The sequence below is a fragment of the Telmatherina bonti genome (assembly GCF_933228915.1).
Source record: "Telmatherina bonti genome assembly, chromosome: 19".
Classification (NCBI taxonomy): Eukaryota; Metazoa; Chordata; class Actinopteri; order Atheriniformes; family Telmatherinidae; genus Telmatherina; species Telmatherina bonti.
This window is the reverse complement of record NC_136617.1, coordinates 20,147,228-20,172,239: the sequence shown is the minus strand read 5'-3', so window position 1 is coordinate 20,172,239 and position 25,012 is coordinate 20,147,228. Positions and strand designations below refer to the sequence as shown.

The 25,012-nt window shown below is 36.1% G+C and overlaps 2 protein-coding genes across 2 annotated transcripts in view; one reads left to right on the top strand and one right to left on the bottom strand.

Annotated features, from left to right (window-relative positions):
* The window catches only part of necab1 (N-terminal EF-hand calcium binding protein 1), a gene marked incomplete at both ends in the record, with an annotated part of 38,566 nt that extends 17,036 nt beyond the window's left edge, over nucleotides 1–21,530 (bottom strand). Inside the window, 6 exons of the mRNA XM_079258607.1 lie at nucleotides 453–589; nucleotides 5,141–5,238; nucleotides 5,397–5,422; nucleotides 13,480–13,588; nucleotides 18,186–18,210; nucleotides 21,441–21,530. Of these exons, the coding sequence (XP_079114733.1) occupies nucleotides 453–589; nucleotides 5,141–5,238; nucleotides 5,397–5,422; nucleotides 13,480–13,588; nucleotides 18,186–18,210; nucleotides 21,441–21,530 (485 nt within the window). The remainder of the gene's footprint in view (nucleotides 1–452; nucleotides 590–5,140; nucleotides 5,239–5,396; nucleotides 5,423–13,479; nucleotides 13,589–18,185; nucleotides 18,211–21,440) is intronic.
* A 2,841-nt stretch (nucleotides 21,531–24,371) lies between these two features.
* The window catches only part of tmem64 (transmembrane protein 64), a gene marked incomplete at its 3' end in the record, with an annotated part of 11,432 nt that continues 10,791 nt past the window's right edge, over nucleotides 24,372–25,012 (top strand). Inside the window, exon 1 of the mRNA XM_079259114.1 lies at nucleotides 24,372–25,012. This exon is cut by the window's right edge and continues 554 nt beyond it. Within this exon, the coding sequence (XP_079115240.1) occupies nucleotides 24,856–25,012 (157 nt within the window). The 5' untranslated portion in view covers nucleotides 24,372–24,855.

The window sequence follows — 25,012 nt, the reverse complement described above, 5'->3', positions numbered from 1 at the left end:
ACTCCCACATCTCTGTATAAACATTAACTCTAACTTCTACTTTCTGTCTGAAATATCAATATAAAACATCACTGGAGATAAACGTCTGGCCTGATTGATCATCTTTCTCCTTGATGTTATTTTGGCCTCTTAATAAATTATTTTTTAAATTGCTTCACTTTTCCTATCTCCATGGAAATAGAATTTACATATTAACAAATGATGAGTCATACAAATCTGCTGAATTATGGGGAAGAGCAGGTGTTCTTCGCAAACACAGCAAGAATTGGCATCTTGTTGAAAAGGATAATTCAGGTATTTAATGTGGAAGGTAAATTAGTGTGGCTAAAACAAGTAGATCAGCAGTAGAACTCTAATTATAAGCTCCAGGGTACTGTACATCATGTTCATGTTTTAACCATTATGCGTTTGTGTGTTCATCAAAGTGAAGGACCAGAGAGATTTGCTCTTACTTCTCCTGGCGAGTCTGCTCGGCTGTGGTTTCCATGGCGCACTCAAGTGAGCTTTGAAGTGAATGAAGCTGATTGGTTGTCTCCTTCAGCAAGAAGCGGGTCACAAACTGCTCCAGGTGGGTGGACTCCTGATAGTCCTGTCAATCAAGGTGGGGAAGAGGAGGACAAGTTAGAGTAGGAGGAACAACAAAAGGGAGCTGTGACACATTTCAAGTTTCAGTTTAGAGTTGCTAAATGTCCAGACTTCTTCTGTTCACTAAAACATGCCCAAGACATAATTCATTCATGAGAAATTACATAATGCTGTTGTTGCAAAAGAGAAGACATGAAATGGAAGATGAGGAAGAGGATGTCAAATCTTTGGTCGTATCTGCTAAAATCCACCCACTTAATTTTTTTTATCACTCACACTGGTCAGATGACAGAAATCTTTTAGCCATACTTCCAGTAATTACAAAAAGATGTCAGAAGATAAATCAAAAGTGGAGGCTTTAAATTAAGACAGTGAGGAAGAACAAATTTGTGGGACTGAATTAATGTCGAAATCCTATGACTCTGCGATTTGTTGCATTATTAGTCATTTGATGTCTCTGCTATGATCCATATTTCAAATGCCTCTTTTTTTTTTTACATATTGTTTGTTTTGTATTTGGTGGCCAAAGTTGGTGTTTCAGAACTTTTCACTGAGAAAAGCTGCTTGGAAACACAGATGAAAGCAGGAAAGTTAAACAAACTCATAACAAGTAGCTAAAGAGGACTTTGCAAAGCAGATTAAAGATTCAAACTTTCATAAATCAAGAACTAAGTGCTCATTTTAAAAAACCTCTAGAAGACCCAAATTTTTTTTAAACTTGTCCTGAAAAAATTCTTACTTCTTTGGATCGATAGAAAATAAAAACATGAAATGCATTTGAGATGTTGAAGCTTTTGCTTTTGTTGTAAATTATAGATTTTCTTTTTAAATTCAGTATTAAAAAAACAACAAGTAGGCATAAAAGTTATATATAAGATCTTCGAGATAAGTCTGTTAACAGCTTTGTCTGAAAGCAAAGAGTACGTTCCAGAAACACACTGGCAACTGGTTTAACAGGACAGAAGCCTGAGAACATAAATCTAAAAATTCTGTCCTCAGTTCTGCTAAGGAGCAAATAAATCCTTCCTTCTAATATTATTTATTTATTTATTATTATTATTGTTGTTGTTGTTGTTGTTGTTGTTGTTATAGACTAAGAAAATGACTGACACCTTTAGAGGAATATATTGATGCTGATTGCACAACAGGTGTCGGCAGAATTAGTATGAGATGACATGTTTTGTATTATGTTTCTGTGGTGATGGAAAGTTGTATTATAGGAGTCATCAACACCTTGTCATTTTAAACATCACTGACACATTTATTTATGTCTAACTGTAATTGCTGAGGAAGCAAATAAAGTCAACAATTTGAAGACATGTCCTTTTGTATTCCTGGAACGAAGCAGGAGGGCTGAATGTTGTTGTTACTTTTAGCTTTGTGCAATTTCTTTTTGTCAGTCTGTAACCCTGCTGTGCTGCCAAAAGCATGCAAATTAAATCAAACTACCTGTCCCCCAGTCACCCCTCAGCTGAGAAATCTTTATAAGAGCTAGTTTCATTTTGCAATATGCTTTAATTCACATGTAAGTCTCCATTTATTGTCTTTTTCAAAATAGGTTAAATTTCAACGTCTTAACAGGCGTTAATTTTTGTTCATGAAAAAGAAAGTTACTTTTAAAATTCAACACATTTTTTGTGCTTTTTTTCTGTCCTTCAATGCATTTTAAATGTTAAAATGAGCTGAGAAGTTCTCCAGGTTTTCCTCAGGGTTAACAGCAAATTGTTTCATAATGTCAGGATTTTCTCATCTGATAAACAAGCCTCACACTGCACTGTTTCTCCCCGCTTCACAGCTTTGGCCCGGAGGGCCAACTGGCAGCAAAAATACACACTCATGGCAGAAACAACACTTTTAACACTTTAGTTTCCTGATGTTTGTCTTGATTAGCATTTTTCTGCACTTGAGAAAATAAGAATCTTTACAGTTCAGTAATGCTGGAGTCCTATTTTAAATATATCAGAAAAATATTCTCGTTTAGCTGCAGGTATGATAAGAGAAGCTCAGGTTAGTTGGAGCAGGATGCAGATTTAGACAGCAGTCACTCAAAAACAGTTCAAACTGTGAGCCTGTTGCCAAATCAAAGAGAATACTCTGTTTGTGATGTGTTATAGTGTTATATTCAAAATTTTCTTAACCAGTAGCTGTTCAAGAGTTTGCCACAGATGCCAGTCTTTCATACCCGAGGTATGGGTCTAAAAAGAAAGGATGTTTTATACCACATGAACCTGCTTTTTTTGTTATGTTTTTTATAAACACGTTCCCATTATTTTATCTTCAATCTCAATTCAGTTTTGCTCCCTGAATTCAAGCAAACCATTCGATGGCTTTGGTTTGAATAAAACCCAGAGTGCTTCTGATTAGATCCATGCTGTAAGTATATCTGTCTTTGATCCACACTCTTGTTCCAGCACCCCCACACATGTGCATGAATACATCATGCTTGCACATAAAATAGCCTGTGTGCACATAGCCATTATTAAAAAAAAAAAAAAAAAAATCAAAATACCTTTCAAATGCACACACATACAACCAACCCACTCACACACATCCACAGCCAGAGACCACCCACTCAAATGCATATACAGTTCAACAGAGACGACTGAGCTTTAGTCTGTGACTAATGCAGCATCTGTTCCCCTCTTCGCAGCCAATACCCGATAACAGTCAGAGAAACGTAGTGCGTCACACAGTCTTACTTATATTTGTGCTGTGAGTCACGTCTTGGTCCAGAAAAGTTTGATCAACGGCGTGGCATATGCTTTATAGATGGTCAGAAGTGTGAGAGGACATCAGCAGTGGGAGATCCTGGATGTCTTTCAAAGTTGAAAATTCATTTTTTGTTATTGCTAGTTTTGTCCAGATTGTGCAGAGTAATTTGTTTTCATTCAAGGTCAGATATTCATTTTGAGAGTCTGTAGAGGAACAGCAAAAAGGTTTCTGAGACTGACTGAGAGGTCATTTGGAGTCCTGTTTTTCCCCCTGAGAGATGAATGAAGGCTTTTAAAAGCCAGAGCAAGGCAAGCAATTCTTTCTCAAAGGACAAAACCTGCCAGTACTGCTCTTCACTGCTGCACTCAGGTCTAATAGTTTCAAAACCTGTCTTTTTTAAAAGCGTGGATCTGTAAACATTTTAAGGGTTTAAATGAATCTTTGGTTTTTGTTTTTTTCCCCCAATTGTTCTGAACAATGGTTGTTGTGACATCATTCTTTTAATTTATTTCTGAACTTTTCCAAAATCAAACCTTTATCATTATTATCAGTCTTTGTTGTTATAGTATATAAATTGTATTTAAATTGTTTGCCATCTCGTGCCTCTTTTTCTCTTTTTCTAATAAAAAACCCACAACTGTCAAATGAATGCTTTGACTCCCAGTCAGTCCATGATACTGGTGCAGATCTGACCTGACCGATTTCAGCTTCACAGCATGTGTTATATGCACCAGTTGAGCTACTAGAAAAATGGAGAGTTGCTGGAGAGAAAAAAAAGCTCTGCCTGCATATCTAATTCACCACCTCTCCAACGTCTCACATTTGTCATCTTTCATCTGTCATCTCCTGAATGTCTAATCATTTACCCTCAGTGATGTCTGCTTAGTCTTCTCCCCTTTACCGCCTTCATCCTCCTTATTCTCTTCTCTTTATAATGTAAAATTCACTCATCTTCTGACAGCTTTGCAGTAAGATCAAGAGGACATTGTACATAGGAATCAAAAGCAATTATCATTTGGCACTGCCGCTGTAGTCCATTTAGTCTGATGACTTTGTTGACTGCAGGTCCAGCGCAGCATGTTTTTTTTTATTCTAGTGGTTAATTAGCATGTTGAGCCATGACTCGTCCTTTTTGGCTCTGTAATGGAAATCTGACTAATGGGAGATCTGATGAAGCCAGCTGGGCAGCACACTGGAAGAGATGTGTAGCAATAAGCTGGGGTCATGCTTTAACATGCTTTAACAAATCATTAGACCAACTAAATTCCAGCTGATATTTTAGCACATTTTCTCATCATCAAACTGACACTGGTTAACTTCCACAAATGTGTCAAAATTTCTGTAGAATATAAAGACAAGTGTGTTTTTAACAAACGTAGTTTATTTAGAAATAAATGGCAGTAATCTTAGTTATTGCCATGATGAATTTTCTTCAAAAGGTATTGCATGTAATGTGAAACGTGTTTATCTCATTACAGTGTCGAGTTTCACTTTAATGAAACAATGTCTTCCATATTATTAACCGTTACTGCAGCATAGTTAAAGTAGTATTGATTATCATTATTATTGTCCAAAGGCAAAGTACAAAGGAACATTTTTATCTTGGTTTTTTTCTTAGTACAGATATTATAGGGTTAAGATTCTGCACACATGTTTCTTCACAGCAGAAACATAAATGAAATTGGAAAACAATGTAACATAAAAAATGTTGTGCTCTAAAAACATTTTTAAAAACTTAAAAAAACATTTTAAAAAAGCAGATACAGGTAACAACTTTATGTTGTACATCTACCAGGTCAGAGTGTGTGCATTTGTCTTGTGGCATCACATTCTGTCATCTTACCTTCTTTGTTTTGTCCATTGCCTTCAGTATCGACATATTCAGGTCTTCTAAAGCAGCAAGAACTTTCTTGTATTCACCCAGGTGCTGGGAGAAATACTCTTTAAATCACAAAAATGAAAGAAATAAAGACATAGAGGAAAAGATGCCTTAATCTCACACAAATACAATTCGATAATGCTGCTTAAAGTGAGTTAGCAAAACATCTCTCTTATTTTATTTATCAAAGGTTTTTTTTTATTTAGAACGCTGAACTTACCACAGAGTTCATCTGTGTCCACATTGCTGCAAAAACACAACACAAGAGAGACAATAAGATTAAAAACAAACAAACAAAAGCTAATAAAAACATGTTTTTCAAGGTACATGCAATTCTTTCATCTCTTCCTATGGACAGCTTTTTAATTGGGTGAATCAGCAAGTGATGACAAATTGAGGGGCTAAAATATATTATGAATTATTTAGTTGTTTTTATATCTAGAGGGATTTGTGAGAAGTAAGTGGGCTGGAAAGAAAATTCTTCAAAGAAAACCCTTAAGAAATTTTTGTCCGTTTATGATAAATGCTCATGCATGAGTGCATTTTTATGAAGTCTGTTTATATATCAGTATGAAAGCAACAGATGGAAAAAAGATGCACTGAAAAAAGTGAGGTGGTGACAACAAACAAAGAGGACAATTAGTGACTGTTTTGACTATTCAGCTGGCTTTATGAGAGACAACAAATATTTTATTTCATTTTGGGGGATGAGATTGGTTTTAACTGTTCCAGCTGGCTGTTGTTCACAGAGGCAAAAATACGCAGCCCGAAATTGGTGCAAACAGAAAAAAACACTTCAACCTCAGAGGAAGAAACTAGAGGAAAGACCATGTAACAAATCATGAATTTCTTTCTGATGTGACAGACAAAACAAAAACTAAAACTCACCACTTTTGGAAAAACTTTTAAACTAAGAAATCATTTATATGCAGGATACATGTGGCATACTAGGTATGTCTGTTTAATAGAAATATAAAAGTGTTTCACATCAACCTGAAGAGGCTTGCCAGCCTGTCGGACAGATTGCACAGCATGGTGACTCATTCTGTAATCAATACAGGAATCGATCCAAGACTTCTAAATTACTTCCAAACAACTTTACCATCTGCCCCCTTCTGTGTTTGTATCACAGAGATTGGTATCTTTGTTTGCTCCAGTTTAACTGGAAGTCTGCAGAGGAAAGTTTGTGATTTAGCTCAGTGATGATGGCAGAGGTGGTGAAAGTGATGATGTTATGTGCTCGGCCTGGATGCAGGCAGATGTGTGAACTTTAAACTTTATTATTGTTTTGACACTGTTGACCACCATCTTTGATGACAAAGCATTAAAGCGGACAGGAATATTTTCCATCTAACATTACTCTTATATCTGTGATGATAACAGATGATGATAAGGGATTCAGTCAGCACTGTTTCAAAACTGTGGTTTTAAATTAAACTGAGATCACATCAGTTAAAAAACATTTATTTGAGACTGACTTCATAAAAGTGTAGGCAGGTTCAGAAGTAAGTAAAGAAACTGGTAGATAGACCATTCTTCACATCAGAGTTTCTCAACATATTTACTCTGAGGACCCCCTTTATGCAATACCAAAAAGCTGTGTATACCGTGCCTGCCAACCATGCTTGGTTTTGTGCATTCATTAGCTGCTTCACTCCATAAATGATGTATTCTCTCCAACTCCTTTCCTTTATTAAAACAAAAGTTAAGGTATTCTTCATCTGATAGCTCTTTATTTTTTAAATAAAGGAACAAATAATCTCTGCTGTGGCATTTCTCAGACACATCATTCATGAAATGTTAAATTAGTGTTTTCAAAACACTAGTTTTATGTGAATGAAACACCCAAATGACAAAAACTTAAGCAAATACACCTCAGCTCACCTCTGTCTGGATGTCCCCTCAATTTAAATAACACTTGCTCTAAACAGCCAAAGCATTGTGGACTCCTGTGCTACTGAGGAGGTCCCCTTGAATGCCAGGTTGTAAATACTAATTTATATGATAAGCAACATTGTTATTACATGTACTCTTGAAAGAATTAGATGTACATGGAGCTCAGATCTGATATCTATGGAGGGCAGTTTTACAAAAAAGAGAAGATTTTGAACATTCTCTCAAAATTCTGACAATTATTTAGAAATGAAGCCTTGATTCAACAAGTGTTGGAAACATTTCTCAGAAAGTTAGATTTTCATACTGACATGATAGCATGACAGTAGATTTGTTGGCTGCACATCCATGATTATAATCTCCGATGTGAGATGGATCCATGCTTTCATGATGTTTACACTAAATTCTGACCCTACTGTCTGAAAGCAACACCTGAAGTCAAGACTCATCACACCGTTTTCCCTGCCTTTTGTAGTACTGTTTTGACATGTGCGGGTTGTTTTTGCTGCTTTTGTCTAAAAAAGAGTGGAAAATGAATGCCCTGCTGCTGTAACCTTCTACTACAAGATTCAATGTCTAGCTTTCAGAGGCAGAATTCTGCTGACTTTGGGTCTGATCAGTGATTATTTGAGTTACTTCTGATTTTCTACCATCTCCAACTTGCTCCTTTAACATCAATAAGGCATTTTAATGGAAACATCTGCGGCTCAATGGCCATTCTCTGTAAACCCCATAGATGTATGTTAAAATCTCAAGACGTCAGCTGTTTCTGAAATAGTCAGACCATGTCTGGCACCAATAACTATACCATCTTCAACGTCACTTAAATCCCCTTTTTCTAGATTCTGATAGTAAGCTGGAACTTTAGCAAGTCATTGCCACAATCTTTTCATGGAGTCGTGACCATATTATTGGCTAATTAGATATTTGTATTAAGCAGTTACACATGTATATCTAATATCATGGCCAGTGAGTGTATAATTTGTCCACACTTTGGATGTATACATTATACAGTTGTTTACATTTGGCTTGTTCAGTTCGTGTGAATGTGAGACCAATCTGAAAATCAAAGAACAGAAGAGAAAAAAAAGTACCTATGATATTTCATATGTTACTCGACAATACTACCACTACTAATATAGTTAATAGCAGGCCAAGGTCAGTATCAGCTTTATTAATATAGCACATGCACTGCTGCCCACAATACTATGCAATAAAAAAGTCAAAACTATAAAATAAAAACAAACAGCATCTAATAAAAAATGCAACAAAAACAAACATTTTCCAGCAGTGTCAAGTGAAAAACATTGTTGCTTGAAATGCCTCCTTTTTTGTTCAGCTTTTCTTCCTTTACTGAGCTGCATCGTGATGTAACATTTGCAAAATGCCTGCTTAATTGCTTGTCTGGCACATGATAAACAAAAAATGAGCAGCTGTCTTGCATTCATCCATGTTTGACAAATCAGAGCAAACTGAGCAAATAGCAGACTGATTCTGAAGAGTAAGGCACTCAAACCTTTTCCAGGACACCTCCAAACTATATGTGTGCAGCTGCAAAGAAAACTAATGTGGTCTCTTTACATAAATGCAGAAATTTGGCCAGTGTGCATCATGGTGCAATCCTGCAGTCCTTTAGTGATGATCTGATCAAGTCGCATTTGAAGCAGCAGCTATTAGACAAAGCAATTCCATCCCTCTTCAAGCCTTATAAGCTGCTGTGGCTCAGAGCACCTAACTGAATGGAAAACACTGTCATTATGTTACTAAAGGATGTAACATGAGTCAGATAAGCTTATTTACTAAGCCATATTAATAATAAACTATAATAAACTAATATTGAGGCAAACCTCTAGGATAATTCACACAAGGATATACACCAACTTTAATTTATATTCACTATCATACCGCTTCAGGAAAAGCCTTTCCCTTCAAATTCCCTAACGGAAAGAAAATAGTGTTTGTGTTTCTTTAGTAGCACCTCTGATTAAAAAGATGCATTTGGGTGTCTAAAGTGTCCAAACATAGACTCAGCTGCTATTTTTTGCCCATATATGAGGAAACACAGGAGGGGACCTCTCCCAGATTTCTGGCAAGGTTTCTTAAGAAAGTTGTTTAAAACTGAGTGCTAAATTTGAGTCTTCCTTAGCACCAAAAACTATTATTTCACTTTTGTTTTCGTTGAAATCAAGGAAGTCCTGACACATGCAATTTTTTAATTTGACAAATGCATGCGATCTGTCATGTCTTGTTTTGTGTTTTCTATGTTCCCGATGCCAACATCAGCATGTAGAAGAAGAAAACTGATCTTCAGTAAAGTGAATTGTGATCACTGATTCTTCTTCTTATTTTAATTCTTCTCATTTTTACTGTAATTATTAGTTGTTTATTTTACTTTTTTTTAATGATTTCATTTTAGTCTAAAGAGTTCATGTATTGTTATAATTTATTTCATTACCATATTTTAGTCTACTTGTCTGTGCAGGCTGGAGAAATATATTACATTACCATAAAAAACAAGTTAATGAATGGTGAAGTAATATGTTGAGTCAGCTTATTATACATGTTTCACTTTTACTGCATTCACTAACAATTTTCCAAAGGACTAATTAGTATAGTTCAGCTTGCTTCCTTACTTGTGCAGCTTTTTCTGCATGTTTTAGACTTACACAGGGAGACAATGTCACTGTGTATGTTTTGTAACAGGAAAGTCTAGACGTGACTTAGACAGACCTCATCATTAACATGATACAAAACTAAGGGGCATGTTCATCCCTACAACAGAAGCATTCTGCAATCACTGCTGTGCCACTGTTATATAACTAAAATTTGCTGCTATTTTTATAGGATTTCTTGGCTCATTGGGTCACTCCAAAATTCCCAGTATTTAATAAGTCACAGTTTAGGGACATAGTGGCAAAATCCAAGGTATAAAAATCTGGATTCAACATTACTTTAATTTCAGGGTATAGATCATCCATTCTTATTATTTGAGCCCAGTTGTGCCATTACTTCATCTGTGGACACACTTGTATGCATATAGCATTTTGTATCCTGGTTTATGCAGGTGCTGTTCATTTTAAAATGCCTGCTCTGGACACATTAACCTTGTTGTTAATTCCAATACAATGCTGTGAGAAATAGAACAGTGGAGTCAAATGGCAGAAAAGCAAAGACGGGCTGTGCCCGAATGTCCACACTATTCCCTATACAGTACCCCATATAGTGGTCATGCCATTTTCTAGGGGTGTCCGAATGTCCAGGGAGAAAAAAAAGTAGTGCACTCAAATTTACCCACAATGCATCTTGAAGAGTGGTGAGCATCAATGGTCACTAGACAAGTCAATATAGACCACAGTGCATGTGGAGCTCAAAGTGGTGCAAATGACACAAACGTTAAAGCAGGTTAAAAAAAAAAAAAAAACCCAGTTCATCCATTTTGTATCCCATTTAAAAAAAAAAAAAAAAAAAAAAATAAATAAATATGCAACAAAGAAAGAATAAAAGACAATAAAAGAAAAGAAAATATTTTCACAGAAGTTTTGATTGAATTTGGAAGGATGTGTGGTGGTTGCAATGGTGACAGTCAGTAATCACATCATCTGTGACGAGGCCAAAATAGCCAGCTTTGTGTCTGAATTGAATGAGTTCACTAGGTAGTGAGCTACATAGTGTAGCCCTATGTGGTAAGCAACGGGTTCAGAAATAGTGTGGACATAAGGACACAGCCTTCGTGATTCCATTCCCAGTAATGATTTTTTTTTACAATCTCCTCTCAGTATCAGGTGCCTAGTGCAGTTTGCATTGTGTTTTACCACAAAAAATTAAGTTTTAGTGTTGAAGAGCAATGACAAGTTTTCTTCCTTTTCTTTGGCTTCTTTCCAGCTGATTGGCTTCGCCAGAAACCAGCTCCTTGTACAAAGAAAAAATATGATGCTGTAACTTTGTTCATGCAAAAAATGGCATTACTTTTTTTCCTATTAAATACCGAGCCAACAAATAATCTGACAGAGATTATATGTGATTAATATCTCCTCTATGCTTGTCATGTTTTGTGTTCCATGGTTTTGGTCTTGGTTTCTTGTGATGTCTTTTAGCTATGGTTCCCTGTTTTAGTTCGTAGTTTTCCTGGTTTCCTTATGTCTAGTTTCCTGTTTTGCTTTCCTGTTCATTAGCTCACCTGGTCTCATTAGTAAAGGCATTCCACCTGTGTCTTGTTCTGTTTGTGTTTGTACATATACGGCTTGGTTTCTGCTCCCAGTCACTGAATCATTGTGTTAACTTATCCTTAGTTCCCCGTGTTACTTTCTTGTGTTAACGCCCTGTGTTAATTTACCCATAGTTCCTTGTGTTTGTTTCTCGTCCTCATGTTAGTTCAGTTCCCTATGTTCTCCATATCAGGGCTGCCTTCGTTTGCGTCCTGGATTAAAATCCTCTTCATTCTCCATTCCTGACTCCCGTCTCCTGCATATGAGACCACACCTCCGCCACCATTATGACAATGCTCCTCTGATCAATCATTGACTCCTCTTGTGAGGGAACCTGAGTATATATTTGTTAAGTGTAAGTTTATTATATTTGACATTTCAGCAACAATAATAGCTTAAATATGTTGTGAAACAAATCTATACAAGTGATGAGGGAAATTTAAATCAATCAGTGATAATGGTGGCAGGAAGAAGCTTCTTAATTGCATCATCAAAGCATATAGGAGATGTATGAGACTTAGAGACAATCTATGTGTCATATTGCAAGATGTTTGACTCTCAGATGTAAGTCGCTTTAGATAAAAGCGTCTGCTAAATGACCGTAGAATAGAATAGTTTTTAACTAGTAATGCTTAATGAATTTTTGTTTTTATGTAGAGTATCAACCGTAAACATGACACAAACTTGGAAAAACTTGGCACACAAAATTCCCCAGTCGGGCAACAGAATAGGCAGCCGTAGTGCTCTGGGCTCCTAAATAAATCAAATCAAATACTTCATAAAGAGCAATTATTCATTCATAAAAATGAAACTCAATATGCTTTACATTAAAAATTTGAACACTCCCTACCTTTTTCCATCCTCTACCAGAAAAGCACAATTCTCACATGTACATGATACATTTATTCAGACACATACAAACATAACATGCAGAAACACAACCACGCACATGCACCCATATAAAATAATGCCTCACAAAATGAGGTCTGCAGCTGCCACTGCAAACCAGGGTCACGTATGGTTTCTGCAAGAATGCACAGTGATATAGTATAAATGAAATTATAGCCTTTGTTAATAGCCTGTTTTTGGCTTTATCATCATGCTTTCTTTCAGAAACTATACCTGACCATATAGGACCATAAGATCAATAAAATAAAGAATTAAAGGATGTGATCTGAGTCCATATCATTACTTCTTATCGGAGCCTCAAAGGGAATTTAGCACCTGCGTTAAATCTATGAATTTTTTGCCCCTGGTCACTCAAAACATATTCCCAAGAGGAGTCTTTAGCATACTGCACTGTTACATGATCAAGCGAACCATCACAGAACTACTACCAAGATTCAAGTTTGGGTTTGAGCAATCTGGATGAAAGCCTTCTCTGGGGAAGGATGAAGGATGATTCATCAGAAAAGTCCATTGTGCACTGTGCATCCTGGTACCGCTGATGGGGGAAAAGAAAACATTTGGCTGCCATTCCATGGTATCTAGCTACACTCGCAACATGCTTTATGTTTCAGCACATTCATCTACATCAACAGCCCAAGGGAGTCTTCTCATGCTGCACAGACATCCACTCTGAATCAAGCTGTAACAGATCAAAATTTGACAGCCGGAAGTCAATGCTGAAGTCTATTCTTTTAAAATACCTGTGATTGAAGTATTTATATATAATTGAACAGCGTATGATCATTAATTGTTAACATATTAAATAAACTCAGAGGTCAAGTGTGGATTGACTTGGATGTAAACTGCAACTTGACGGATAAGCAGAGGCACATATCTGCTTGACATTTACTGGAGGTGATGGCATATTATGCGTGGGTGAAGCAGATGAAGCAGGACGTCACTAAGCTCATGAGTGCAGGAATGTGTAAAAATTTAGATCTGAACCAGCTTTTGGCTCTGATGTTATTAGTGTAACATTGTGTAAATACATATTAAAAAATAAAAACTGTCCACCATTTGCAGTCTAACAGGAAACTACGTTATCTGTATGAAAGTAATAATTGTATCATTGTAAATGGTTTCTGATTCCTCAACATTTAAAAAAAAATGTGAAAGAGAAATGTAAATATTGGCCTGAAAACATCTTTATTATAACACCTATGAATGCAAAAGCAAGCCTTTTGTCCGCCCCTAAGTCAGCTCTGTCCTCTGAGTTTTGATAAATTCTCTAAAAGATGAAGTACTTATGTGACTCACTCTGTGTTATGAGTATCAATTGTGTGGAAGAGTTCTTTCAGTTCGTCAGCCGTCAGGACTCCATCAGAAAAGTAGGATTTGAATTCATCAAAGGACAGTTTTCCATCATCTGGGAACAAAAATCACAAATTATCTCAATGCAGAGTCAAGACAGTTTAGAAACATTCTGGTTTCTGTCTCCAGGTGCGTTGTGATAAAAATGCAACAAAAAGGTTTAGAGCTTGTAAAGATATATTTTTCTTCCTTATAATGAAAATGGGTCAGTTGAATATGTCTGTCTTGATCTGATAAATTGAAGGTGAAAACAAATGACTCAGAAAAATGTAGTTTGTTAGAAACTATAGGTGTCTGCATAATGTCTGCATTGACTAAAATGGCATCAAATTCCCTTTCAAAGAGGAAAAGAGAATAATATTTGTTTGCTCGTTGCCATTCCTGCCATTAGACTAAAATGACAGTAATTGAATCACAAACAATTAGTCACTTTTATGTTGCAAAGCATTTTCTAAAGCAGCAGGAAAACAAAATATTCATGAGAAAAAAAAAAAAAGAAATTCAAAAGAGAGAGCTCCACATTAAATATCATCTTGAAGAATGCCAACAGAGAAAACCACTGACAACTCAAGCAGCTCTGCCTCCAACAGTGTCTTTCTGTTTATATGGACATGAGGTGGCTGATGTTAAACTTTCCATTGCTGACCTGCTGTGGAGGTGATGTTCAATACTACTGTCATGTTGCTTTAGATGGTGTAAGGACAAGACACTTGCAAATAAACATGACTCATTGTTTTTATATATATATATATATATATATATATATATATATATATATATATATATATATACACATACATATATCAAACCTGTTTTAACCTGTATATATAAATACATACATATATGTATATGTACAACGCTGAAAACAGAACTTGGGAATAACTTGTACTGTGTGAGAAGACCTTAAATCACTCACAGCGTGGGATGGGTATTTAATAGATAATGGCGTATGTTATGCCATGTGAATAATTATGACAAGCTATTTTTGGTCATCTTAGGACCTCAAATAAGCAAATCTGCTTCCCTTCCACTTTGGCTCTTAGAGGCCATGAACTGAATTTTTTCCATGAACTTAATGAGCAAAACACAAGGGAAAAATACATAAAGTGTTCCTTTTCTTAAATAGGCTTGCTTATATGATGTGTTTAGCAACTTAGTGCCACTACATTGCTCATTTCAAACAGAAGCTGTTTCATAAAAAGTTATCTGCCTTTTTAAAAGATGTGAAATTTGATTCCATTTTTTTTCATTTTCTGTCAGAACACATACACTGGCAAAATATTTAAGAGCAAACAATACTGAATGAAAAATTTAGCCTCATTAGCAGTTAAAAGTAATTTTGTGTGAGTCATAAGCTGAACAGTTTATAGTGTGTGTTGACTTGACAAACATACACCTCCATTCACTAACACAGTCAGCGTGAAATAGCTTATCTGAAAAACCTTAAATCTTAACTCTTAATCCAAGAGTTGAGATGCTTAAATTACAGAATGCACCTTTTCTTAATCTATACACTCATATTTTATAGAGCTTATTCCAATTCAGGACCATGGGGAAGTTGGAGGCTATCCCAGCAAATAGCAGGGTGAAAGGCGGGATACATTGTGGATAGGTTGTCAGTCCATCGCAGTCCTAAAATTTTTGGGTTTAATTTTTATTTTAAATTTTAACCCTCTGATACTGTATATGAATTGTTAAAAAAAATGCCACACTTTTTCACATGTAATATTCTACTCCTACAGACATGTACAGAGACACTTTTCGGTGTATTTAATATTATTTGACTTTTTATTTAGTTTACTTATTTATATACTTATTTGATCTATTCTATAGAAATATTTAAAAAATAATATATTGTCATATTTACATAAAAAATATTCTATAAAAATTGACATCATTTTCATGTCCTATTTATTATTGAGGTGAAGTTGCAGCTACATGTATATATGAAATTTTATACTTAGTTTATTCTTCAGTGAGTGGCATTGTCTTGGGTGACTCTCCTAATGTCCACTGAAGTGGCAAAATTGCCAATAAACCATTTTCATTTATGAATACACTCAAAAACTGCTTTTAAATATGTGTCCACAGTAGTGGAAATGATGCATCAAAGGGTTAATCTAATTAATAACAGTAAAAAGACACAATACTAAATGTTAGCCAAAAAATGGAATGTTTCTTTTTCTTTTTCTGTTTTTAAAGGATTCACATTTTATGATGCACATATTGAATAAATTGAAGAAGGAACAATACACCTTGTACACATTGTCAATTAGGAAAATAAATCAACATATACAAACACACAAAAACAGATAAATCATAATGTGATTTCTTCCAGTTATTTGGCAATATAGCATTAGAGAAATAGGTGCAGAGGAAAAATCCACCACTTTCAGACAGACTGCGGAAAAATTAAGAATCCAAAATCTAAATTTGCAAAGAATTTTGGGATTTCTTCACCATTCATCATTACTATCACATAAATAAAGGATTCAAATAATCCACAGATCTCTGTACACAAGGGGTGAGGTTGAAAACAAGGACTGGAAGGCTGTGATCTTCAAGCCTACAGGCATCACTACATCCCAAAATATACAACTTCTGTAGTAAAAAGCACTGCTTGGATTCAAAATACTTCTAAAGAGTGTTACCAGTTTCCAATGCTCATAGCTGCATCAGATGAAACAAGTTTAAAGTCAACCGTGAAGAAAAGAAAAACTCATACAGACACGCAACCACCTTCTTTAGGCTTATTATAATTATTATTTTCATACTTTTTTAAAAATAATGTATTTTATGGCTCCTGAGTTCTAAGAGCAACACCATCATCCCGCTTGTTCTCAGTCCTCAATTCAAAACCCCACATCTTTGATGACATGTGATGAATAACTCATGCGTTGGTGAAGGCGTCATTCACTCTGAATGATATGTCAGATTTTGGGGCAACATTTGCTGCGTTCACGATGATCAAACAAAGATCCAAGAGAAATCGAGAGATTGGTCTCAGTTTATGGACAGTTAAAAGAAGAGATGATGCAACACACTAGAAAACATGCCCCTGTCATGATCTCTTTTAAAGATGCTGCTGGCATCCAATTCAAGATGAATAGAATTTTACAATAAAAAACATGAAGTTAATACAGAATATGATGAGAAGTCTTTGTGGTGGTATTTATAGGTGCATGTACTGCTGCAACAAAAGAGACTCCTTTCAAGCAGAGATATGATATTCAATCTATATTTGTTGAAATTAAATTTTCCATTAATACATTTAAATCCCTGAATTTTTCATATTTTTAGGTGTATGCTCAAAACATTGTTTTACACAATGCCCCTCAAGCTTGTGATTCCTGAAGTCTGTGTTTATCTGTGTTTCATCCTTTGCATTTCAAGCAGCAAATGAAGCACCTTGGACAGACAGATGTTGTGGTGCATGTAATAGAGATGCAGATTCAGCAGAGATTCAGCAGGTGAAGAAATAGATAAAGAATTGTTGAACTGAATAAAAACTGAATGAAAACTAAAGATGCTTCAGCTGAAAGGAAACCAAAAACAAAATCCAACAGAAAGCCCAGACAAGCAAACTGAACACAGAAAATCAAAACAGTAACTTGGTGGTATATCTGGTGACAATCCTCACTCAAGCAAAGGAAGCAGAGGAGTTACAAAATACAAGTGGTGTGATGAGTAAACTAAAAGCACGTCTGAGCAACAAATAGAAACATAAAACTACTCAACGAGCATCAAAACATTCAAAAAAAGATTTCCAGAAGACATTGGGAGACAAACAAAATGTACAGCAGGGAACGAAAAACCCAAAAGCACACAGCAATATAGCACATCATTAAAATTCATTTTAACATTAAAATTAATTTAAATTAGCTACATTTTTATCCAAAATCCATGTGTGATACTAAACCTACTGTTTACTTAACGTTTCCAGTAACCAACACAGTATTTAAAGAACTCAGAAGCCACACATCATTAAGACGTGACCAGCTCATTAAATCTTAATAATGTGATCCCTGCACTTTACTGACTTGTGTCAGATGATATTGCTCTTGTAGCGGTGTTAGTAACTGTGTTAGTAGCTAAAAACATTGCAATCATGCCTCCCCTCATATGCAGGAACAACAAAATTTATGCCTGACATAATTAAATAAATCAAACAATTAAAATAAAAGGTCTGTGTGGCAATAAAAAAATATTCACTGAGTTATTTGACTGCTTCTTTTTGAGCGTCATGTCTTTCTGCTTTGTTGTCCACTATCCCTTGTTAACATGAAAATAAGCTGTGTGTGTTTGGATGTGTGTACTGTGGCCATGAAAGAGCAAGTGAAATAAAGGCAGACTTTCCCTTTTACTTCCAACTAAGTAGCTCCAAGTCATTTGATACGGACTGACATGATAAAAGTGTCCCTAAATTGTGCAAATTTTGGCTGTTTTTCTTCATTATTGCTCTGCAACAGAATCTCATGTTTCCATGTTTTTAGTTTCCATGGAAACTAAAAATATCAGTGGAGAGTCATGATCAGAATTTCATTGAGAAAATAAATCTGTCACACATGAGAAATACAGGTTGAAGTGACACTTCAGACTGAAAAGTGTGTGTTTGTATGAGTCTGGAAGGAGCTGGATGTTCAGGCACGTACCGTTTTTATCCGCCCGCCGCAAAATCTGCAACAAGACAGAGGAAAAGAGGGATGTCATAAAAGGTGACACATCAAAGTTAAGAGAAGTGTGTCTGTATGGTGTGTGTGTGTGTGTGTGTGTGTGTGTGTGTGTGTGTGTGTGTATGCAAGTATAGGGATCATTGATCACACTTGCAAAAATGGTGTGTCGTTGAATTATTGATCGTGCTGCCCCAGAGTCCAGAGGAGATGAAAGACACAGTGGACCACATCAGCTTTAAACTGCTCAAACCGGCCTAAAAATAGCATTACTTACTTTTTCCTTCATGTCATATTTTCACATGTGCAGAATTTGGACATTAAACACCACATTAGGAACTAGAACCTCTCAGGTGAGAGGATTTTTTGTAGCTACAAACAGGTAAAAAATAAAAATAAATAAACACTACTGAAAATCATACATCCAGCATGTTTATGCTTTTATGTGCATATTATGTGCTTTAAATTATGTCTCACAAGTGTACCACACTCAAATAAACAGACAGTTAAAACATACTGCTAATTGCAAAACTAAGGCAAACAATCAGTTTGTATGTTTGTGCAGTATTTTTCTTATCTTCAACAAGGCTAAATTAAAACTACTCTTGCCAGGGTAAAACCTGACTTTAGGTCAATTCTTTCACTGAGTTATAGATCATTCAAAATTATTTAGATTCAAGCAGTTAATCATTAATATATGATAAATTTTCATCAGCAAAGAAATTAATCATGAGTGGCTGCCCCACTTTTTTTGCATATTATGTTCACTGAGCATCAACAACCCACGTCTTCCACAGATTGAGCACAAACAGTAAAACAAACAATGCTCAGAATGTCTAATTTCCATTCAATACAGGCATATGCAACATTTGGGTATATTTTGACAGTCTACCATTAATGTAATAAGCCCAGAGTATGAATCTGCACTGAATCAGCCTTTTTCTGGCACAGATAGAGAAGTTGTGTCCTAATTTAAGAATAATGTACATTGATCTTCTTCAACATTGAGATCTATGTCTTGTTCCGATAAATGTTTTGGACTGAAGTCGTTAAATCCACGGCATTAAAAATATGGGACCTAAACAATATGAACTTGAGGTTTACCAGCACGTAAAGAGTGTATACCTAGGTAATGAGGTAATAAGGGCCGCACGGTGGAGTAGTGGTTAGCACTGCAGCCGCACAGCAAGAAGGCTACTGGTTCAGGCCTTGGGTGGGGGTTTGGCCTTTCTGTGTGTAGTTTGCATGTTCTCCCTGCATGTCTTAAGTTTTTTAAGTTGCTTTGGATAAAAGCGTCTGTCAAATCTTCAGAAAAAAGTGCTTGATTAAAAAACAAAACAAACAAAAAAAACAGAATTCCACTGCCGAGAGATCATTATTAATCACTACTTATCTATCAGACCAAGACTGATGACTGATGGTTGGAAATTGCGATTATGGATACTAGAGCATGAATAGACCGGTCTTGCAAACTGAAACGTTTTCTGAATTGTATCCAGCTTTTGAGTTGCTGACCACTAGATTAATGCAGATGTCAGTGACTAGCCTAGACAGCGAGAAGCACCGCCATGTTCTATCTCAAAGAGGTCTGACATGAGAGGATTCATTTTGGATCCAGGAAGGGTTACTAATGACAGATTTATCAATCCAGTATAACATTTTGTGAATGTTGGTGGTCCAGCAGTCATGGAGCACAATACCACCTACATGCTTAGGATGCCACAATATGTTTTACTGCACACGCACAGGCTTACCCATTCAGAAGAATTTTAATATAGATTTATAGAATTTAGCAAATACCTTTTTTAGAAATGAGTACAGGAATATGTTGGAAGAGAAGGAGGTACTTTGGCAAAAGAGACATTTTAATAAGGTGTTCCCTGCGCATTAAAGATGAGGTTAAGACAACCATCTCCTTAAACCTTCCTCAATCGCACTAAATGAGGGGGAGGAAATTTTTACTGAGTGTTTTATGTTTGGTTATTTTAGTTATATTTTATTTATGAAAATACCCAAATATTTAAAGCCATCATGCACTATTTTAAAAGAAGTTATTTTTTCTGAGGTCTCCAATTAAGTTGTTCCACAATTTTGATCAATTCTCTTTCTTTTCTTCTTAATTTATATCTCATGACAACATTTGTCCACATTGTAGCTTATTCAAGTTAATATTGAGGCAGTCATCAGTGGAAGATCCAAGACTTGGTCTCATTTGATGCCATTTCATATTTCAGCTTTTAAAAAAATCAAATCTGCGATGAATAAAATAAAATAATGAACATACTAGAAATACTGAGTGAGTGCAGCAGAAATAATAAAACATCTAAAGTTTCTGAGAATTTCAAGGCTATTTTTCTGTGACAAACAGGCAACCAGCTGAGGTTGATGCTCTATATATGGAAAGAAGTAACTGTCTGTTTGTCTGGGAAGCCAAACATTGCTTTTTCTCCATCTCTCTTTGTCAGGGGGTCTGTTTTGACATCAGTGAGAGGTTTGAAATAGTTTCTACCTTTGCATCCTCACCTGCCTTCTCTCTCAACCTGAAGGCAGCCAGTAGGTTTTTGTTGAAGACATCACAAGTGAATGAAAGGTCGGAGGAATGGGGGATATATAATGAGGTGGTGGGTAAGAACCACAAGGCATGAAAGGTAAAGCTCCTGGGAGATGATCAGCTCAAATACATATACCAGGCTATTATAATATTTAAAATTGTTTGGTTTACTTATTATGTGGGAGATCTATAAATCAAATTACCCAAATTTCAGCATTTGTGGTTGTTGTTTTGAGAAATATTTTACATCTAAAGTTCTGTGTGTGTGCGCGCGCACTGCTATTTTAATTTGAACTAGATTCAGGTGAAAAAGAACTACACTGACTTTAATAAAAACCAAATGCATTATTACTCATTCATAATGTGATATTTGCTCATGAACACAAAAGTGGTTTGTTTCCCCTGGAAATTCTTACAACAAATTGCTCAGTAAATGTCAGTTGTGAAAATTAATTTCACTGGGAAATCTTTTATGCTTTTTTGAAAACAATTTAAAAAAAATCAGAAAAGACACAACTGTGGCAAGTGTGTGAATGTTAACTTTTTAAAATGAATCTAATAGAGACTAAAGAACATTTTACAAGTATTTTTAGGACAGCACATTTTAAGTAGTTGCAGTTAAAGATGAAAAAGAGCTCTGATGATCATTTATTCTAAAAAAAAAAAATGCAGGAAAATATACTCACATCAATGAAAATGGACATTCCCTTTTTAAGCTCTAGTTGTGAGCTGGGCTCCTCAGACACTGTCTGAACCTCCTCTGAGCAATCCATCATCCAAAGTGTGGCTCCACTTGTAAACTGCAGCGGAATGTGTCTGCGTGAGCCTCTTAACGCTGATCACAGACACTGGTGGGAGAAGAAAAAAACACGGAGACTTTGCGCTGCTGTGCACTGAGACGGAAACAGACACACGTTTCAAACTAAAGCGTGGAGCGAGCTCAAATGTTCCTTCTGCTCTTTTTTAATCCTTCAGATTTTAATACACTGACCCAACTATTCCCTGGAAAATTATGTGTTGTTTTTTTTTTTTTTTGTTTGTTGTTGTTTTGCATAATGGGAACAAACGCGCAGAAGTTGTCCAATCGGCTGCTTTTATTTTTTTTGTTGAAAGACTTCCTGTGAGGTGTTGATTTCCTTGGTCTGCCTTTACTATACAGGTCTTCCTCAACTCAGCATCAACAGCTTTTCTTCCTGTAACCTTTAAGACAGAGTTCACAAACTTCTCTTCACAGATCACTAATAAAATATGGCTTTTGTCAACGACCTTCAGAAAGCATCACTGTAGGAAAAGGGGATGTGCATGGCACATGCAGCCAAATGAGCAGCACAAATATGTCAAGACAGGAGTGCTATATATAGAAAAGTTATTGTACAAGGTACAAAGGCCATATAAAAGGTCGATTCAACTTGAATGAAACGATGTCCTTAGACATTTCCCCCTCTAGGAAGTTTAATTTAATATGATCTTCATCATTCGTGGCAGTTTTTAAGATGAAAGGCTGTTTTGAACTCCACAATTTAGCAGGGAATTGTTCCCCTCAATAATACTTTCCCCTTAAATTTGAACAATAACCATTAGACTTTGAGTTAAGATGCTTACATATTGTGGTTGCATTTATAGATTAGATTAGATTAGATTAGATTAGATTAGATTAGATTAGAAAAACAAAAGAACAAACAAAAACTTTAAATTCACACCATATTTTGCTGCAAATATGATACTTTTCATGAACATAAATAGTTTTAGAAGACAGCAAACAGCAAAATATTTAGGTATGTTTAATACGGTAATGCATTTTCCATTAGTTATAGTTTATTGTGGGAGGTGTTAAATCTTATAATCAGTTTGACTTTCATATGAGCTTCCATTTATTTCCAATGAGTAAAATAGTGTTTTGCCTCATGTCATCAGTTCCGTTGAGAAAAACAATTACACTGCCCTGCAGCTTGGACCAATAGAAAAACTGTGCAATAGTTCCATCTAGTGGACTGCAGTGACAACAAATAAACACAATTTAATTAAATGTGTGAAAAAGACATTTAAAGGACTAACTTGGTTAATATAATCAATGGTCCTGGGTCTTAAGATGAAAAGAAAAAGACCCACAGTGAAGAAAAGATAAAATCTTTTAGGGACTATCACTTCTCAGCTCGGTAACTTAGGCAGTGAATAGAAGTAGATGCATCAATGCACATATTGTCTGCTTCACTCCCCTCATCATGAATTTATGCAAAGCTTGCAAGACAGGAATTTTACCTTCAGGTTATACTCACAAACAAGACAATCCAGTATGGTATTAGAGCATGTTAAAATGTATTGATTTTTAATTAATCTTTATAAAACACATTTCCTGTGTGAGGGATTTAGAGATTTTTTCCAACATTGTGTTACATTATAATTCCTCAAATTGTTATTCAGTGTTTTTTCTTCAGGTATTTTGCCTTCTTTTAAAAAAATTGTTTTTAATCTCTTTTTCATTATACGTTATTAGGATTGTTTCTTTATTCTTATTTTTTTGCAATATTTTTTCCATATTAGGATTTGGGTTGGATGATGTGCAAAGAAGCTGAGAAAAACGAAGCTGAAATTCTTGAAACAGTCAAGGTGTGTGTTTGTACTGAAAACAAGAGCTTAGACTAGGTTCTCAATTCTGTTTTGGTGAGAGATAGATTATTCGTGCAATGTGTAATTGACCCAAGGTTAGACGAATTTTAGACGAACAAGAAAAGAAAGTAATGTATTTATTGTTGTTGTGTCTCTTTTTCTTTAAAAAAAAAGAAATGACATAGTACCTCCACATTAATTATCTGTTTATTTAATCAGTCAAAAGAGAAATCACAAATTCCAGAACCAGAAAGGCAGAGCACAGACCTTCATCAGAAAGGTAATTTCCACCCATATCGTTTAAAAAAAAAAAATACCAGTGTTCTTAAATCTTCCTTATCAATCCCAGAATTTAATTCAATGAGTTTGATCAAGACTAATTCTAAAAACAAAAAATCACCAATATTCACGTAGTCGTGTATTTTATGTGAAGTTCTTAACAAACAAACAAGCAGAGGAAAAGATAAGAGCGGTGTTATTGTGTCTTCTGCTCATACAGTAGCACCGTGGTGTCTGACAGCAGAATCCACGTTAACAGATAAAAACAAACACAGCTTGTCGAGCAACCCCGCGGACTCTCGCGATAATAGTCGGAGCTTTCTGATTGGTTCAGGTCAGTAAACGAAGGCTCATGTGGGCAGAGGTTACTTGGCATTCTGGGACACAAACAGTGGTCTGTATGAGTAGCTTCAGCAGCGACAGCAGCAGCACCGTCCGCCGTGGAAGGAGGTCGACGAGACAAAACAACCCTGCGAGTAGCGAGTGGACTAACTAGTGTCTTCACTTTGTTTTTGAGGATATTGGTTTACCGCTGTGCAGCCCGTGAAAAGCGACGCTTAAAGCCAGAAACGGCGATTTAGTCTCTGAAATGCAACGCTGGACTTTATCCATCCAGCGAGCTGGATAGCTAACGACGGGAGTGAGTAGCCTTATAGTGATTGGCGCTAGTGGGTTAGCTGGAGGGAGCGCTAAAGTTCACGCACAGACTATTTCTCTGTCATATCGACCGTGTTCTCAGAGCTCGTCTTTATCTGGTCCTGGGAGGTTGTTTTTTCATGCTTTGACTCAGCCTTGTCCGGAGCTGAATGATGACAACTCTGAATATGGCGAGTGTTGAGGGCAACGACTGTAAAACCCGCAGCTTCAAGTCACTGGACTGGCATATTACCCAGCTAGTGTACCCCAGATAAACATTGCTAGACCAGGCTATTCTTGCAATGGCAGAGGAGAGGGACTTCAGTTTTCTCTTCTCACTTCACCGTCACCATCAGAGCTGTAGATCAATGGGATACCACTGCTGAAGCCATCTTTATTATTATTATTTATTAAGTTTATTAATCCTGTCTCCAATAAAGTTCAGTAGATAAGCAGCCTCAGGCATGGACTTGAGCTGGATATAAAGTCTGTCTGGAAACTTTACTTCACAGCTGTCTCCAGGTTGGACAGGTCATCTGAGCCCTGCTGCTGGTCTCCAGAGCCTGTTGGAGGGCCGTCATGTCAATGTCAGGGGCCATGACTGTGCAGCTGTTCACCAAGCTTGTAAAGCATGCAGCAGGCAAGATGCAGATCCAGCTGAACCGCTGGCTGCAGAGGACTGCTACAGATGACTGTGACAAAATTGACATCCTAATTTGCAGTGCCTTTGATGAGA